This window comes from Podarcis bocagei, assembly GCF_964188305.1.
Source record: "Podarcis bocagei genome assembly, chromosome: Z".
NCBI lineage: Eukaryota > Metazoa > Chordata > Lepidosauria > Squamata > Lacertidae > Podarcis > Podarcis bocagei.
In genome coordinates, this window is record NC_138140.1 from 15523317 (window position 1) to 15541271 (window position 17955).

Here is a 17955-nt window from a genome sequence, read left to right on the forward strand (position 1 = left end):
TGGGCTGGGCTGAAAATATAGATGCAACAAAATATACAGTAGAGAGAAATGAAACGAAAGCAAAAGCAGAAATCTAGGCAATAGTCACAGCACAAGGGAAGTGGCTGTTTTCACAGAAAGCTCTAAGTGTGGGCAAAATGCATTTCCGGACAAGAATTAGTCCATTAGCCTCTCACAAGGCATGCCAGGAAAAAGCAGAACTCATAACAGCCTAGCTGCAGGATGAATGAAGTAGAATGTTTCCTAGGGTAGATAGGCAGACATCATTTATGGGAAATGACTAATGCATGAAGGGGGTGGCTAAGGAATGGGAGGGGGGGAAACTCAAGCCATGTGAGATACTGCCTTTCGAAATTTTCCTGCTGGTTCACCACACAACAAAAGGATGTGGTCTGTACCATATCGGCTTCCGGCAAGGAACCAGAGGCACCACTGGCCATAAATATGAACACAGGAATCAGAAGAAAGAAGCCTGAATTTTCAGCTGTAAACACACCTTAAATGCTGAGGTCATCTTGACTGCCTTGCTCCAGGGAGCTGCCACCGAGTTCACAGTCTCTTCGCTGATTTCCTTCTTTCTGGTAAGCAAATCTTTTCCTAGACTTTGGAGTTAGGCCTTGGTATCGGAAATTTTAGGGTCTGAGGCAGGAAAGATAAAATGCTGCAGTGTCCAGCCAACAGGATGAACAGCCAGCAATAATCTTTCTATAACACACGCCCAACCAGAGGGATATAAAAAACGTTGAATGGCTCCAACAAGGCGGCAGAAAAGCAGACAGTCTTTTCCCTCATTAATGCCTATTTTAAATGAAGAGTTCAACAAAATAAAATGGATGGTTAAGTAGTTGCTGCTGTTTAAACTACAAAATAAATATTCCAACTATTTCAAATCAACTTTAAGCACCAGGTTAAGTACTCTAGAGAGGTGTTTCATCATTCCATGGGTTTTTTTTTTTAGAAGGGGGTGAGATGAAGTAACTTCTCAGCTCTCTTGAATCTCTGAGCTATGAAGAGGGAATGGTAAAAGGTGGGAGGTAAAGGTAAAAAGAGGGGATGCAGGAGGCACTGTGGTGTAAACCACCAGGACTCTTAGGCTTACCGATCGGATGATGGAGTGAGCTCCCTTTGCTCTGTCCCAGCTTCTGCCAGCCTATCAGTTTGGAAGCATGCCAGTGCAAGTAGACAAATAGGTACTGCTGTGGTGAGAAGGTAAATGGTGTTTCTGTGCGCTCTTGCACTTGTCATGGTGTCCTGTTGCACCCGAAGCTGTTTAGTCCTTCTGAACTTAACCGTCCAGGGGTCCTTTGCCTTTACCTTTTTACGTGGGATAATTTTCCTTTTAAAGCTTCCTCCCATGGCTGCCTTTTAAGCCAAACAGTGGAAATGGGGGTAGAGAGAGGCTTCTCAGTGCTCATATGCCCTTTTCCTTGCTGCAAATGCCTCCCAGCAGAGAGCAGCTCAGTAAAAAAAGAAAGCGGGAGGATTTTATGGGCTGCTGTGTGAAAAAATCTATAAAGAGAGATGCAAACACACAGAGACAAACCAAATATACACAAGAGTCAGGAAATCTAGTCTCGCTTCATATTTTCTCACAAGTTCCATAGTGCAACAGGAAGTAAAGCATCACATCTGCACACACAGTTCATTGAGGTGCAGTGTTTATTTCAAAGCTGATACCCGCCCTGACTGAAGATTTGGCCTTCATCTAATGCCCTCCAGCAATTTTGTTGCTCAACACACTTTCTACGTTCCCTAGCATGAATATAGCTGCCTCTCCAGGGTTGTAGGCTGGGACCCTCTGATTCCTTCAGCTGGATGAAAGCATGTGGAGAACATAGGAAGCTGCTTTATACAGAGCCAGATCGCTGTCCCATGCAGCTCAATATTGCCTACACTGACTGGCAGCAGTTCAGGATTTCTGGCTGGGTTCTCTCCCAGCCCTGCCTGGAGTTGCCTTTGGGGATCAAATCTGAAGCCTTCTGCTTGCAAGGCAGATGCTCTACCACTGCGAGTTAGATAACCAACAAGCGGTGAGTAAGAATGATTCCTTGGATTCCTTTTATATTGATCTGGAAGTGAAACTGGGAGAGAGACTTTCCCAACTGTTATAAGAAAAAACTGCTCCTTTCCCCTTACAGGGTATCCAAAAGCCTTAAGAGTCCTTAAGTGGGTTCCCTATCAGTAGGAGAAAATAACAGAGGCCAACCAGAGTATATTGTGAAGCAAAGCGGCTAGTAAGCCTGATCTTTATTGCAAAAGAAAAGTACTATTGCAACAGGGTCCCCACTCACCACACACAGGAGAACCCAGAACAATGGTGTGCAAGCCCTTATGTAAACTCTTTAAATTGCCCACCCTGTCGCCCAAGACCACCCCCCTAAAACATCATACATACATCACAGAAGGAGGTGGTCTACAGCAAAAATCCTGTTTGCCAGGATACCTCATAATGGTCACTGACTTCATTACCAGAGCAGTCTGGCCATTCTTTTGTGATGGTTAATAATTTAGTTTTTTGTTTCCCCCGCAAAATGACCCCTGAATTTTTGAATTTTATTGATATTGATGCTGCATTTTATGTTGTATTTTATGCTATTTTTAAGTCGCATCTTAATCAATGTTTAAATTTGCTGTTAGCTGCCCTGAGCCCAGTTTTTAAACCGGGAAGGTTTAAAAGGTTTATTTATTTATTTTTATTTTTATTTTTATTTTTATTTTTATTTTTATTTTTATTTTTATTTTTATTTTTATTTTTATTTTTATTTTTATTTTTATTTTTATTATTATTACTTTAATACAGGCTTTGTAAGCAAAAAGAGAATGGAAAGGCTTTCCCCACTGTAATGGTTCTAGGGGTTGCTTGTGTGTAAATCAACGCCACCCTTGGCTGGTTGCCTGAATGAACCCTTTCTGTCTCGACAGCCACACGCCCGTGACTGTCTCAATCGCTGGCAGAATCCGTCAGTGGGCGTTTCTTGAACTTCTTCCAGCAAAGAAGCTCTTTGACGCTTAGTCTCCACCTAGCTTCCCTGCGCGGAAGCCTTCTGCGTAGGGAGGGTGTGGGCATCGGAGGACCCGTGCTCTCCCCACTCCAGAGTCTTGGAGCCACCTCGCCGATTCCCCCATCTGCCCCCCTTCTCCACTGGTGTTACGCTGATTTCCTTCCCCAGAAGATGTGCTGCTTCTCTCCCTCCCGGGACGCTCTCCAGAATCCCTCTGGAGCCCTCCCTCTCCCTCTGGCTCTGATGGCAGTTCCCTGACATCCACCTCCTCCCCAGGACCCCCTCCACCCCCTGCGTGATTTTCCGATACAACCTTGTCTCTTTCCTCGGCCAACGACGCGGGGAATCCCCTGAAGGAGCTGTCACCATCCTCTGAGGATTCAAAACCAGCCTCCCACCCGCTCCGATCTCTCCCCGCACAGTGGGCCTCCCAGTCTGATTCTTCTCCCTCTGACACCCCACCTCCCTCCTCTCTGGAGGCAGGAAAACCCACAAAGTCCCCTCCGTCGTCTGTGGTTCCAAATTCTTCCTCCCAGAATCTCGCTAGTGGTTTTGGCTTATCCGGGAACAAACTGTGGAATTCTTCCACCAGATACCCGTCATTGATTGACTCAGCGGGAACCCACGTGTTTTCTGACCTGGGTTCTCCCTTCCAAGCTACCAAGTACTCCACCTGCCGACATCGCCACCTTGAATCAACGATTTCCGTGGCTTGGTTGCGGTGTTCCCTCTCCTCTACCCTCGGGTGGGTGGTGATTCCTCCCGCCCGCCCCGGAAACTCTCGCCCTTCCCTGTACGGTGTGAGTAGTGACCTATGGAACACCGGATTATCTTCTTGCTGTCTGGCAACTTGAGTTTGAACGCCACTGGGTTCACCTGCTGTGCTACCGCAAAAGGCCCCAGCCGCCTCGGCTGCAACTTCTTGCACCCTCCCTTTCGGAGTAACCCTTGGGTTGACAACCACACGCGGTCTCCCACCCTTATGGCCTCCCCCTCCCTACGGTGCTTGTCCGCCTGCCTTTTGTAAACTTCCTTGGCCTGCTCCAAGTTCATCTTGAGTTGTTGGTGCAAGGCCTCCATTTCTTCTACAAACTGCTCAGCCGCGGGTACACTCCATGCTTCCTCCCCCCCTTCCCGGGAAGGCCCTGGGGTGACACCCATAATTGGCCATGAACGGGCTCATTCCCGTGGACACGTGTTCCGTGTTATTGTACGCAAATTCAGCCAAAGCTAATTTCTCTACCCAATCGTTCTGTCTCTCGCTGACGTAGCAGCGTAGGTATTGTTGGAGTATACTGTTCGCTCTCTCTGCTTGCCTGTTGGTTTCGGGGTGTCTGGCCATCGAAAAGCTCACCTCGACCTGTAGCAAGCTCATGAGCTTCCTCCAGAACCTGGAAGTAAGTTGTTTCCCGCGGTCCGAGATTACCCTTGAAGGAGCCACGTGCAGTCTGAAAATGTGATCCACAAACAACCGGGCTGTCTCCTGTGCTGTCACCGCGTGCGAGCAAGCTATGAAATGGCACATTTTTGTCAGTAGATCGACTACTACCATGACTGCTGTCTTCCCCCTTGACTTGGGCAAATCTGTCATAAAATCAATGGACACCACCTTCCAGGGCCTTCCCAGCGTAGGTAAGGGTTCCAGTAACCCTGCGGGGGCAGCCCTCTCTCCCTTTGCCCTCTGGCATCGGTCGCACCCCCGTACATATTCCCGTACGTCTTCCCTCACCTTTGGCCACCAGAACTGCCTGGTGACGAGCAGCATGGGCACTTTGGGTTGTCATGGAGCTGTTTAAGTACCTTCCCCCTCAAGGTCTCCCCCGGTACATACAGTGCCCCCTTATAGTACAGTACCCCTTCCTTTTCCTCAAACCCTCCATGGTCTTCCCTTCCGTCCCAGAGTTCCCTGATTTTTGCTTGAGCGAACGCGTAGTCTCTGGTAAGCCCTGCCAGTTCTCGTTTCCCAACCAACGTTCCCCCACACACCCATCGGTCCTCGGGAAACACGTGTCGGGTTTCCGGTGGTCCCTCTCCCTCCAAGTATTCCGGTTTCCGGGAGAGAGCATCTGCGCTTACGTTTTCCACTCCCGGCACGTATCTGATCTTGAAGGAAAACTTGGTGAACTCCTGGGCCCATCAAACCTGTCTCTGGTTGAGCACTCGCGCGGTCCGCCAGTATTCCAAGTTCTTGTGGTCAGTACAAACCTGGATCTTGTGCCTTGCCCCTATCAACAGATGTCTCCATTGTTGAAACGCCACGTAGATTGCAAGCAGTTCGCGGTCATACACTGTGTAGTTTTGCTCTGACTTGCTCAGCTTCCTTGAGAAAAAGGCACATGGCCTCCAGTCCTGCTTAGCCCCGGGCTGCAAAAGGACTGCTCCCACAGCTCGGTCGGACGCGTCCGTCTCCAGTCTCATGGGCTTCTCCAGATCAACGTGCAGGAGCTGCTCTTCCGAAGCGAACGCCTTCTTCAGCCTTTCAAAGGATTGCTGGGCACTTTCTGTCCACGCGAACTTCTTTTTGCTACTGAGACAATCTGTTATGGGCGCTGTCAAGTGAGCGAAGTTCTTTATGAACTTCCTGTAGAAGTTGCTGAAGCCTAAGAACCTTTGCACATATTTCCGGGTTTTGGGGGCTTTCCATTCCAGCACTGCCTTCACCTTGCCTGGGTCCATAGCTAGGCCCTTGTCTGACAACTTGTACCCTAGAAACTCGACCTCCCTGGCGTGAAATTGGCATTTTTCCAGCTTGACCCACAACTGATGCTTCTGCAGTCTCTGTAGCACTTCCCTGACGTCTCTGACGTGTTGCTTCTCATTGTCCGAGTAGATTAAGACGTCATCCAAAAAGGCTACGCAATTCTTGTACAGCAGGGGCCCCAACACGTGGTGCATGAATCCTTGAAAACAGGCGGAGCCCGATTGTAATCCAAATGGCATGACTAAGTACTCAAAGGCCCCCAGGGGGGTGAACATGGTAGTTTTCCATTCGTCCCCCTCCCTTACCCTAATTAAATTGTATGCCCCCCTGAGGTCCAGCTTGGTAAAAATCTTCCCCTGCCTCACCCGGGTTAAAATGTCATCAATCCTTGGCATTGGGAAGGTCACGGGTTCAGACACCAGGTTCAAGGCCCTATAATCTACGACCAACCTGGGCTGATTGGTCCCCTTTTTGTCTACAAAGAACACCGGACTGCCCCCCACCGCTTTTGATTCCCTTATGAACCCCCTCTTCAGGTTCTTATCAATAAACTGCCGCAACTCCTGCATCTCCCGGTCTGATATGGCGTACAGCTTACCCACCAGCAACTGAGCCCCTGGGAGTAGGTTGATTTGGCAGTCAAAGGGCCTGTGGGGGGGGGTAGTCTATCTGAAGACCTCCTTCAGATCAGCATATTGCAGTGGCACCTGCCCTTGTTCCACGGCCAGCCCAGCAACCCTGGCTACTGTCATTCTTGGGTTCTCCCCTCCCAGACAGTGTCCTAAGCAGTAAGCTGACCCAAAGGTGACTGACCGCTGATGCCATGACACTACTGGATCATGCAGTGCCAGCCAGCTCATTCCCAGTATTATTGGGGGTCCTGCCAGTGTGGCCACGTGAAAGGCAATGGTCTCCGTGTGCCTGGAAACCCTCATTCGCATTGGCGGGGTCTGGTGTGTCACTTCCCCTCCCAGAAGTTCCCTGCCATCGATGGTTGTCACCTGCAAGGGAAAATCCAGAGGCAACAGGTGAAGTTGGTGCTCCAGAGCAAAGTCTCTGCTGAAGAAATTACACGAGCTGCCCGAATCCAGCAGTCCCTTAACCTGTGGAAGGCCCTCCCACCAGATGTCAAAGAGAACAACAACTACCAGGCTTTTAGAAGACATATGAAGGCAGCCCTGTTTCGGGAAGCTTTTAATGTTTGATGTATTATAGTATTTTAATATTCTTTTGGAAGCCGCCCAGAGTGGCTGGGGAAGCCCAGCCAGATGGGCGGGGTATAAATAATAAATTATTATTATTACATTATTATTGACAGGGTGCCCATTCGGGAGTTCTAGCACCACTTCTATGGCTATAGCTGCCTTGTGGGGGGGGGGTCAGGCTGGGGCACTTCTATTGGTTGCTGGCCTGGCTGCTACCGCTGCTGGTTGGCAGCCAGGTGCTGTTGTTTCCCTGCACCTGCTCTTCCTCCCCCTTCTCGTTGTGGCCTGCTGCCCCCACCATCCCTTGCCAGGCTTTCCTTTGAGGGCAGACCTTAGCAAAATGTCCTGGTCGTTCACAGAGGAAACACTTCTTGGTAGTTTTCCAGTCCTTTCCCTCCCTTTTACGACCTTCGTGGGAGTTTGAAACCTCGTGTGCGCGCGCGCCATCAATTTCCATTGGCTCTGCCGCCTGGGGAGGCTCCCTCGGTATCTCAGGAATGCGGTAGTCATGGAAACGTTCCCCTCTCATTTCCCGCTTCTCCTGAGCCCGCGCTTCTAGGTGTACGCCTATCGCGAGCACCGCCTTTGTGAGCTCATCCATCGACTGTGGGCAGGGCGCTCGGGACAACTCATCTTTCACTTCGGGGGAAAGACCCGCCTCAAACAACATTTGTATCGGTTCAGAGTCCAGATCCCACCCGAGCTGGTGTACTAACATTGCAAAACGCGACCAGTAGCTTCTGACGGACAGCCTCCCCTGCTTGCAACCCATCAGTTCCCGCCGTGTCACGCTTTGCCCCACATCGCTGGAGAACATTGCGTCCATTCCCTGAAGGAATTTATTAAGGTCCTTCAAGGCATCATTTTGCGTCGCCATTAGGGGCCTGATCCATTCTCTTGCCTCATCCTGCAGATGCCCCACAATGTAAGCCACCCTCTCCCCGTCGTCAGCAAAGTCATTTTTCTGCAGCTCCAAAGCGTACTGCACTTCTGTTCGAAAAACATTGTAGTCTTGGTGCTTCCCCCCAAATTTGTGTACCAGCCCTTCCTTGCGATGGGGGTGGCTCTGACCTGTGCATCCTGAGCCCGTCTTTCCTCCAGCCGTGCCGTCAGGATAGCTACGTGCTCTCCAAGTCTCAGTTCCTCTCGACCAGACTCCGCACCGCAGCTGGCTGCTCCATCTCTTCGGCTGTTCCTGTTTGGCTCATCTTGCTGCCTCTCCGGGGCTACGCACAAGCAACGTCAGGGACTAACGGATTGCTGTAATGGTTCTAGGGGTTGCTTGTGTGTAAATCAACGCCACCCTTGCCTGGTTCCCTGAATGAACCCTTTCTGTCTGGACAGCCATGCGCCCGTGACTGTCTCAATCGCTGGCAGAATCCGTTAGTGGGCGTTTCTTAAACTTCTTCCAGCAAAGAAGCTCTTTGACGCTTAGTCTCCGCCTAGCTTCCCTGCGCAGAAGCGCAGGGAGGGTGTGGGCATCGGAGGACCCGTGCTCTCCCCACTGGTTCCCGGCGAAGAGTCTTGGAGCCACCTCGCCGATTCCCCCATCTGCCCCCCTTCTCCACTGGTGCTACGCTGATTTCCTTTCCCAGAAGATGTGCTGCTTCTCTCCCTCCCGGGACGCTCTCCGGAATCCCTCTGGAGCTCTCCGGAATCCCTCTGGAGCCCTCCCTCTCCCTCTGGCTCCGATGGCAGTTCCCTGACACCCATTTTCCTTCCTTACTGCAGAGGAATATTTGAGGTCACTGCGAGAGTCAAAATGGCTACAGGATTGCTCTCCTGTACTATTTTAGACACGTGGTTTATATAGTTATGTATGTGTTTGCCTTATACATGTACAAACATTTATTTTATATTTGAGACCTTAGAATTCTTATAACACACCTCTAATGTCACTTTCATTACTTCCCTAGGTGAAACCAACAAAACATCTGGACTTTGGATATCCTTAATTCTTCTTTTGTTCAAACCCAGGAAACATGAAACTTCAGAAACTTATCTTATCTGTCCTTGCACTCACCTTTATCACCATCTCCTTTTTTATCGGGTGAGTCTCTTTTGCTGAATATCCTGTTCACAGCAGCCACCAACTTGGATGGCTTTGAAGAGGATTAGACAAATTCATGGAGGAGAAAGCTCTCAGTGGCTACTAGCCATGATGCCTATGCTTTACCTTCATGCTTCTGAGTACCAGTTGCTGGAAGCCACAGAATAAATGCTGCCAGCCAATGTATACAACACTGAGCTAGCTGGAACAATGGTTCTCTATGAGGCCGATTACCATGCTTTGAGGAAAATCGCCTCCTATGCTAAATCCTTATTGCGTCTTGTAAACACAGAACGCAAAAATAATTCTGAATTAAATTCAGTATTTTTCACTTGTAATACTAATCAGTACCTAATCCATTCCCACCATGTAAATATGAGGATTGGAGAAAAGTACAGCCTGCCACCTCCACCATGCCAAGTCCAACAAGACCATTTTATTGTTCATTTCCTTGCGGATGCCCCCATCCTGATAACATTTCTCAAGTCCTGCACAACCTTTATGCCTCTTTTAACTGCTTTTTTTTGTCCCCAGGGTTTTGATTGGGAAAGGACCGACCCACTACCTTCCATATTATCTTCCATGCCCAGATCTCTTGTAAGTACCATAGTGAGATTTGGGGGCTAAACTGTAGAGCCTCAATACTCCATCCAATGCTATGTGATTAGCCATGGTCCCTGCATTCTAGGGCAGAAGTTTTCAACCGTTTTGAGTCCACGGCTTCCTTGACCAACTGCATTCTTTCTGTGACACCCCTGTGGGGCTCAGGAGCCCAGTTATGTCACCCCCTGCCTGCAGAGCTGGCAGCCCCTCGCCCCTTTTTGAACACTCTCCCTTGTGGAGTGTTCCTTCAGCCTCCTCCCCTCTCCCCTCTCCTTGGGAGTCCTCCAGGCAGCCGTCTCTGCAGCCTCTGGTCTCTGAGCTTCCTCTGAAAAGAGGTGCCTTCTCACACTGCACCAAAGTGGCCTGGGACTTGTCTGCCTATTCCCAACAGCAAGGGCTGGTGGACTGGCTGGCTGCGGTCCCTTGCCCATTTGCTTGCTTACTCTGAGGCCTCCTCAGCTTCTGCCAACCAGCACCCCTTGGTCAGCCCAGAGCCACCATTCGCATGGGGAGCTTGTAGCCAGGGCAGCTGCAACAAACAGCTGTGCAAGGCAGAGATGAGAGGGCATTGAGGGAGGGAGGGAAGGAAAGAGGGACAGAGGCCAGTGTTGCCTGTGGCACCCCTGACTATCATTCAAGGCACCCCAGGGTGCCACAGCACACTGGTTGAAAACCACTGCTCTAGGCAATTAGACTAGATTAACTTTGGAGTACCTTGTAGCTCTTCAGTTCTATGTTTTTTGGTTGCAAGAGTGAGGTGTCAAACAAATTGAGCCTGTAGGAGCTTTGAAAATAGGAGGAAATACCACTGTCACAGGCACTGCATAATACTTGTTCTGCGCTTATAAGAAATCAGTATGTTAGTGTGGCAACACCTCTACTTTGCAACTCCCAGCCTATTTATGTCAGGTAGGCATCTTCACTATACTCTTTACTGAAAAGATTTTTGTTCAGACAAATCTATCCTCACAGAACATGTAGGCTTGTGTTTTAAGTATGTTTTTAGCCAAACTGTTTTCATAACACTTTGCATCTTTAAAAAAAATAAATCCTGTTTTTAACTTTCCTTTTCTTGACAATTTTAATGTTTGTTTGCTTTTTGCAAATTGCCTAGAGGTTTCATTTCCAATTAAGTAATATACACCTTTAAAAAAGACACATGCACACAAACAAATGAATAAATAAAAGTTGAATTTCCCTTTCTCTCTCTTTTTTTGGACAGTGCTTTGAAACTACAGTACAGAGAGGAGAATTCGCACCAGCTTTTCCCACAGTTAGTTCTCTTCCACTTGCTTCTTCCCTAAAATTGCTGCTTCTTTCTTCTGGAGATTTGTTCTAATATATGACTATTTATTATCTTTTTCAGATTCTTTTATCCACAGCCAAAGTCTGTGCAACAGACGTAAGTGCCAGAAAGGACTGGCCCGATTCATATATTCTATTTATTAAAACTTTTAACAAATTTACTTTGTTGTTTTTTTTTTAAATGCAACAAAGCAGTAGACATTGTACAAAAGTTTCAACGGTGATAAAAATTGAAATAAGACAAAAATTTAAATGTAAATAAGAATGTAAGAAAAGCCCTGCTGGATCAGGCCAATGGCCCATCTAAGTCCAGCATCCTGTTCTCATAGTGGCCAACCACAGAACCCAACAAAAAACCCCAACCAGGATCTGAGCACACAAGCAATCTCACCTCCTGCAGTTTCCAAGAACTCGTATTCAGAAGCCTTTCTTCCTCTGACCATGGAGGCAGAGCAGAGATATTGTTGTGGCTAATAGCCATTGATTGCCTTGCCCTTGATGCATTTGCCCAATCCAAGTTAGTGCCTCCTGTGGAAGTGAGTTCCACAGTTTAACTTGGTGCTGTGTAGTTAAATAAATTCATGAATACTGGTTAATTAAAATAAATTTCTGGCTTCAGAGGCCTGTCTAATTAATACCATTTGAGGTGACCTCTTATAGAAGTCCAGGATGACTTTTCCTGAACTCGCAAGCATGTTCACACTTCTCCGAATTTTTGCAGTGCTGTTCTCCAGCTGAGTAATGTGTAAAGAAAAAATGTTTGTACTAGGACAAAGTGTGCATTTGAAAATGTATATTTTAGTGAATAGAACATACAGAAATTCATTATATTAGTGAAAGTGACTTTGCAAAACTGTGTATGTATATTAGCCATAATTGCATATGAAAAATGTGTGTGTATCAGGGAAACTTGCAGAAAAATGAAGTTTCCGGAGTACTGTACTTTAAAAAACAACAACAGATGGAAACATGGAGAACTGAACTTATATTCGGGAAAAATAAGAAACTGAAATTGACAGATCTGATCACCAGTAGCATCCTATTTGCTCAATCAACACTTCTGACATTGCATTGCTTTATTTTCCTGGTTTCCTCAGGCGCTCTGATGTGCTCACCGTGACTCCGTGGCTGGCCCCCATTGTCTGGGAGGGGACATTCAACCCTGAAATCTTGGACAGCATCTACAAGCCTTTGAACCTTACCATTGGAATGACTGCCTTCGCCGTAGGAAAGTAAGCAGAAAGGGCAGGAGGGGTTGGGAAGGTCTGCATATTTGCCGAAATCTAAAACATGATGTGGGCTGTAGCAACTCTGGTTATAAAAGGCCTTTGTTACGAGTGCCTGGCACAGACCCCTGGGCTTAAGGACATAGGATGAGCCCTCCTGGATCAAGCCTAAAAGGTAACTCTCCTGCAGTTTCCACCAAGTGATATTCAGAAATATTTACTGCCTCCAACAGTAGAGGGAGAAAACAGCCATCAGGATTAATAGAAACAAAATTTTAAAAAAATCCTTCCTGTAGCACCTTAGAGACCAACTAAGTTTGTACAAACTTAGTTGGTCTCTAAGGTGCTACTGGAAGGATTTTTTTTTAATTTTGTTTCAACTACGGCAGACCAACATGGCTACCTACCTGTAACCAGGATTAATAGCTTTGTGGAGCTGCTGCATTTCAGGATGGGCAGCCCTAGGCCACATTGACCCCTGGTCTGATTCTAGCCTACTTTGCTCCTGCCTTATGGGGCCTTAGGAGCCTTGGAAGCAGCCTTATACCAAATTAGACCATTGATCCATCTCACCCAATACTGCATGCACTGACCAGGAGCAGTGCAGCTTGAAAATCTGCTTTTTAAAAACTCTGCCCTGAGCAATTGCTCTTAATATATATATCTTTAATGTTTGCTCAGATACATACGATTTGTGAGCCATTTTTTGGAGTCAGCTGAACAGCACTTCATGGTGGGATACCGTGTGAACTACTACATCTTCACAGACAACCCCAAAGACATCTCCGTTGTCCGCCTGCAGCCTGGGAGAACCCTCCACCTCATCCCTATAAAGAAATATGCCCACTGGCAAGAAATCTCCATGCGCAGGATGGAGGCCATAAACCGGTACATCTCAGATACAGCCCACCGAGAAGTGGACTATCTCTTCTGCCTGGACATTGACATATTGTTTCATAACCCGTGGGGCCCAGAGACCTTGGGGGAGATGGTGGCCGTGATCCACCCAGGCTACTACAAGGCCTCTCGGACAGCATTCCCATATGAGAGGAGACCTGCTTCCACGGCCTACATCTCTGAGGAAGAAGGAGACTTCTACTATTGTGGGGCGGCCTTTGGAGGCCTGGTCAAGAATGTCTACGAGTTCACCAGGGCTTGCCACATGACCATATTGGCAGACAAGGCCAACGGCATCATGGCAGCTTGGCAAGAGGAGAGTCATCTGAACAGGCACTTCCTTTCCCAGAAGCCTTCAAAGCTCCTCTCTCCGGAGTACCTTTGGGATGACACAAAGTCAAAACCACCTGAGCTGAGACTCATACGGGTCTCAGCATTGAGCAAGAATTATAGGGAGGTCAGGGACTGACCCTAGTTGGGTCCATCTTGGCCTCACTGTGTATTTCTGGGCAGAGGAGCCCTTGGGATCAAATTATTTGGACCTCCAGATCCATTGCGGAGTTGGCAAAATCAGACACGTCCCCCAACCCCTGCCAAGAGTGCCACCCCTTTCTCACAGGCTCTGGACCTGGTGTCTTCCATGGTGACACTAGGGCTCTCCCAGTTTGTTTTGGGCCACACACATCAGGCAGGCTACACGCTGGATTTGATCTTTGGCACAGGCATAGATGTGATCATGTCCCCCTCTATGGAGGTTCCAGTTTGATTGCTTTTACTTCTATAGAAAAGGAGCCTTTCCTCTCTTTTTTTAAACAGCATTCTTCAGTTCTGCATTAGTTCCTGCTTATTAAAGAGTGTAGTAACCTTTCTGAAAAATGTGCAATGCTGCCTCTTCATTGTCCTGTTATTCTCTTACATGGTCTTTTGGCTTTGTTGAAGCCCTCTCATCTGGGCTCCTGAGCTGGGTCAACTTCACCAATGGATTCACTATCCAAAAAAATCAATAACCCTAGGCGGACAGACCAGTTCTAGTGGTGTTAATAGTTTTGTGGGTTCCTTGAGGTTGGTGGCTGAGAGTGTTATTAAGCAGTCACTAAACGAAAGGGGAAAGCCCAATAATATCTTATTCCTACATCTTGCAGATTGAGTATTATGTGCCAAAGTTCCCTTCATTTAATCAGTGTCCAAAAAACAAAAAACATCATGATTGGATTATTGTCACAAATTATTATTTCAACCTTTCTCAAAGCCTTTCAAATCTCATTTTTCTTTTTAAAACAGTGGAAGCTCATAACAATACCCTTTGGGGTGCTGTGTCCTGCAGACTGGCTGGCAGTACTTCTATGCATTCTTCATATTTTCTAGGGACAATTCCAGGCAATGTCTAACAGTTTTAAACCACTGGATTATCAATCCTGTAATATTATCTCCTTCTGCCTCCTTTTTAATCCTGTGTATATTAACCCTTTAGTGACTATTTCCCACTTCTTCAAGCTTAATGCATTTATTTTCCCTAAGCAGCCTCTTAATTTTTGCTTCAAACTTAAATCCACTGCTGCAGAAGCTGTTTCAGCAGTACCCTCCAGCTTTTCCATTATTGTATTTACCTTTGCTTCCAGAGAAGCTATTAATTCCTTCTAGGCTTATATGATTTTGGCTTTTAAGGGAAATGCATTATGCTTCAAACTATTCCCTGAATATGGCATCCAAGTATTTTGGTTCTACAGCTGTATTTTCTGCTATTTTAGGAGGCACAGCAGTCATTTTGTCTTCTTCACTTGTTTATAGGGGCCTCACATGAAGCATTGAGCTAAGCTTCCCTGTTTGGGGTGAGTGAAATGCTGCTGTGGACATTCCCTTAGGCAGAGGGGAGAAGATTTATTTTTATTTTAATAAATCCTGTGCAATCAAACAGATTTTAGGTAAAACTGGCACCCAGGGGAGGAAACTGTTCTAAGTGGCCATTTTGGTTTCCGTTCAGCCACACCCATCGTTGCGGTTGCTGTTGTTGTTTACTTTTATTTTTATTTAAAAGCATTTCCTGCACCTGGAAGGGAGTGGGCAAATCCCTGGAGGTCTGGCAACCCTATTCCCTGAGCTTTCTAAAACACAGCTACTCAACATTTCAGAGTAATGCTTCAAACTCTTTTTTGTACTATGTACTGTATCTAAATAAATCCCTGCCGGGGAGCATCACCTGTAAGTGATTTCTAACCCAGCAGCCTTAAGAGGAAAAACCAACAGGGCTTTATATAGTAAATCCTGGTTTTTGTTCCCAAATATATATTTTTAAAAGAGCTAAAGAAGGTGCTGATTTTAAACCCAGTCTCAGAAATGACCTGTGTGTGTGTGTGTGTGTGTGTGTGTGTGTGCGTGCATGTGTTATAGCTATCAACTGTCCCTTATTTGGCGGGAAACTCCCTTATCCCAGCGCCGTGTCCCGCTGCTGTCCCTTATTGATGATGTCCCTTAAATTTCCCGGGTTTCAAAGGAAGCAGCTCCTCTCTCTCTCTCCCTGCCTGCCGGCCAGGGAGGAGGGAGGCTCCAACTGTGTTCACCCCCCTCCGGCCTCCTCTCACCAGCCTCAGCCCCCGGGAGCCTGAGGCCCTTCCGCTGCCACCCTACTCGCGGCCGCCAAACTGAGCGTCTCTGCCTGGGGCCTCCCCTCTGCCCGCCACTCCCACTAGGCCGTACTGCGGCTGCGCCACCGAAGGACCCGGATGAGATGGGCAGCCTGGCGTGGCCTATGAATTGCTGAGGAGCGAGAGAGGAGAGCGAGGGCAACCATAGAGAAAGCAGTTCAAAGAGAAGAGGAAGAGGCGGAGGCGCGGGCAGGTGTTCCAAGGGCTAACCATAGAGGGGGAAAGCGGAGGAAGGACCGCAAGCGCTTCTCCCATAGATTTGTAGTGGTAGACTAGCATAGATGGTCTGATCTGCGGGTTTACTTCGGGCGCTATTCCCCCCCCCTTCCTCCCGCCCCGCCTGGTGGAACTGAGAGCTGCAGATGGAACACGAGAGAAAAGACACAGAACTGCAGCAGCATCTTCGTAGCTTGGACTTGGTTTTGCACGAAAAGTGTTTGCTGCTTTTAGTTATTTAATTGCAGTGTTTCATCAGCTGGTGTCTTGAGCAGCAACCTCTGGAAACGAAGGGCTAAAAACCGGCGCTGCTCTCCCAAATTATCTGGTCCCTTTTAACTTTGTATTTCAGCTGGTTGACTAAAATCCCTTATTTTGGCTGCTGATCCCTTATTTTCGAGGCTGCTGGTCCCTTATTTTCAAATCTGTAAATTGACAGCTATGGGTTTGTGTGTATCCTGTTTTTGTTGTGCCTATAGTGCAAGACATAGCTGTCAACCTTCCCTTTCTTGTGGGAAATTCCCTTATTCCAGCACCCTTTCCCGCTGCTATCCCGGATTGTTAGATATCCCGTAGACTGTCCCTGGGACAGGTGAGGCCGCTGATCCCTTATTTTCAAGGCTGCTGATTCTTTATTTTCAAATCTGAAAGTTGACAGCTATGGTGCAAGAGAGCCCCTTCCAGGCCTCGATAATGCAGTGCAGAACAACTGAGGCGACATCTGCACTTTACATTTAAAACACTGTCATGGCTCTCCCCAAGGAATCTTGGGAAGTGTTGTTTGTTAAAGGTGCCGAGAGTTGTTAGGAGACCACCATATTCCACTCATAGAGTCATAATTCCCAGTTACTTTAATAAACAATCCCTCTTCCCAGGGAACTCTGGGAACTATTGTGGCTCTGTGAGGGGAATAGGGGGCTTCCTAACAACTCAGCAGCATACAACAAACTACACTTTTCAGAATTATTTGAGGGAAGACATCACTGTTTAAAGTGGTACAATGAGAACTTTTTAATGTGGCATTATTCACCAGTATGGAGCACTGGCACTTTTTTTTTTTTTTTTGCTGTCCATGGCAGCCATTTTATGCTGCCACCGATTACACTTTTATCGATATATGAGTACCAGCCCTCACTCTTTTGCCAAATAAAAGCAGCACTGGGTATTATAGTGCTTTAAATGGATAGTGCTGATGGGGCTGCAGTGTAGATAATACCAAGCTATGACTCTGCTATACAGCTGCAAACATAACGTATGAAGTGTGTTTTGAGTGCATTATACAAATGTGGCACTAGGTGGCACTGATGAGCTAATGACAAATTTCATCTATATTTTTAAACTATTTTTCTAAAAAGCATTTTCACAGCGTTTTTTATATCTGTGTAGATTCAGCCTTGGAGACACCAATGGTCTGACTCAGAAGTCATGGATTCCCCCCATAAGAATCCTGGGAGCTGTACTTTTTTAAGGATGGTGAGAGTTTCCCTGGGAAGAAGGCTTGACTGTTAAATCACTCTGAAAATCGTAGCTCTCTCCGTAGAGTGGGGGGGTATCCTAGCAACTCTCAGTACCCTTAACAAACTACAATTCCCACAATTCTTTAAGCCATGACTGCTTAAAGTAGTATGATACTGCTTTAAATGTAGAATGCGGATGTGGCCATAGAAAGCAGAATGATGTGTGGATGGTCCAGGATAAATCCATCACTAATGTGCTATTATTACATAATGTGGCAGAATGCAGCCTACAGAAAATAACACTAGTCCGAAGGGGCCCTGGGACAAATTGAACTGGTAAGATTTGTCAATCCCTATAGAGAAAAAGTGAAAGAAAAATGAGAGGCAGATTCTATTTGCCTTCTAATTAAAATTGGTAACTTTTGTTTATGAAACTGTGTTAATTTTCTCTTCCCTCAGTATCTCAGAAGGGCTCCTTTACAATCAATAATATTGTCAAAGGCACCAATGCAGGTACCGTAAGTGTCTAGCAATATATTGATTAAACGTAAACACGATGGATTAAACAGCAGATGATTCAGTGGAAAAAGGAGACAATCAATTCATTAAATTAAATATTGTTTAATTGGCAGACAAGTACAGCACTGGAAG

General features: G+C 47.0%; 1 protein-coding gene across 1 annotated transcript; it reads left to right on the forward strand.

The window, feature by feature from the left end:
* Nucleotides 1-305: 305 nt before the first annotated feature.
* On the forward strand, nucleotides 306-13743 carry GBGT1 (globoside alpha-1,3-N-acetylgalactosaminyltransferase 1 (FORS blood group)). Its single transcript, XM_081179254.1, has 7 exons — nucleotides 306-581; nucleotides 8825-8958; nucleotides 9493-9555; nucleotides 10784-10834; nucleotides 10928-10963; nucleotides 11964-12098; nucleotides 12774-13743. The coding sequence occupies exons 2-7, from the start codon at nucleotides 8891-8893 to the stop codon at nucleotides 13456-13458; spliced, it is 1038 nt and encodes a 345-aa protein (XP_081035380.1). The 5' UTR covers nucleotides 306-581; nucleotides 8825-8890; the 3' UTR covers nucleotides 13459-13743.
* The last annotated feature ends 4212 nt before the right edge of the window (nucleotides 13744-17955 follow it).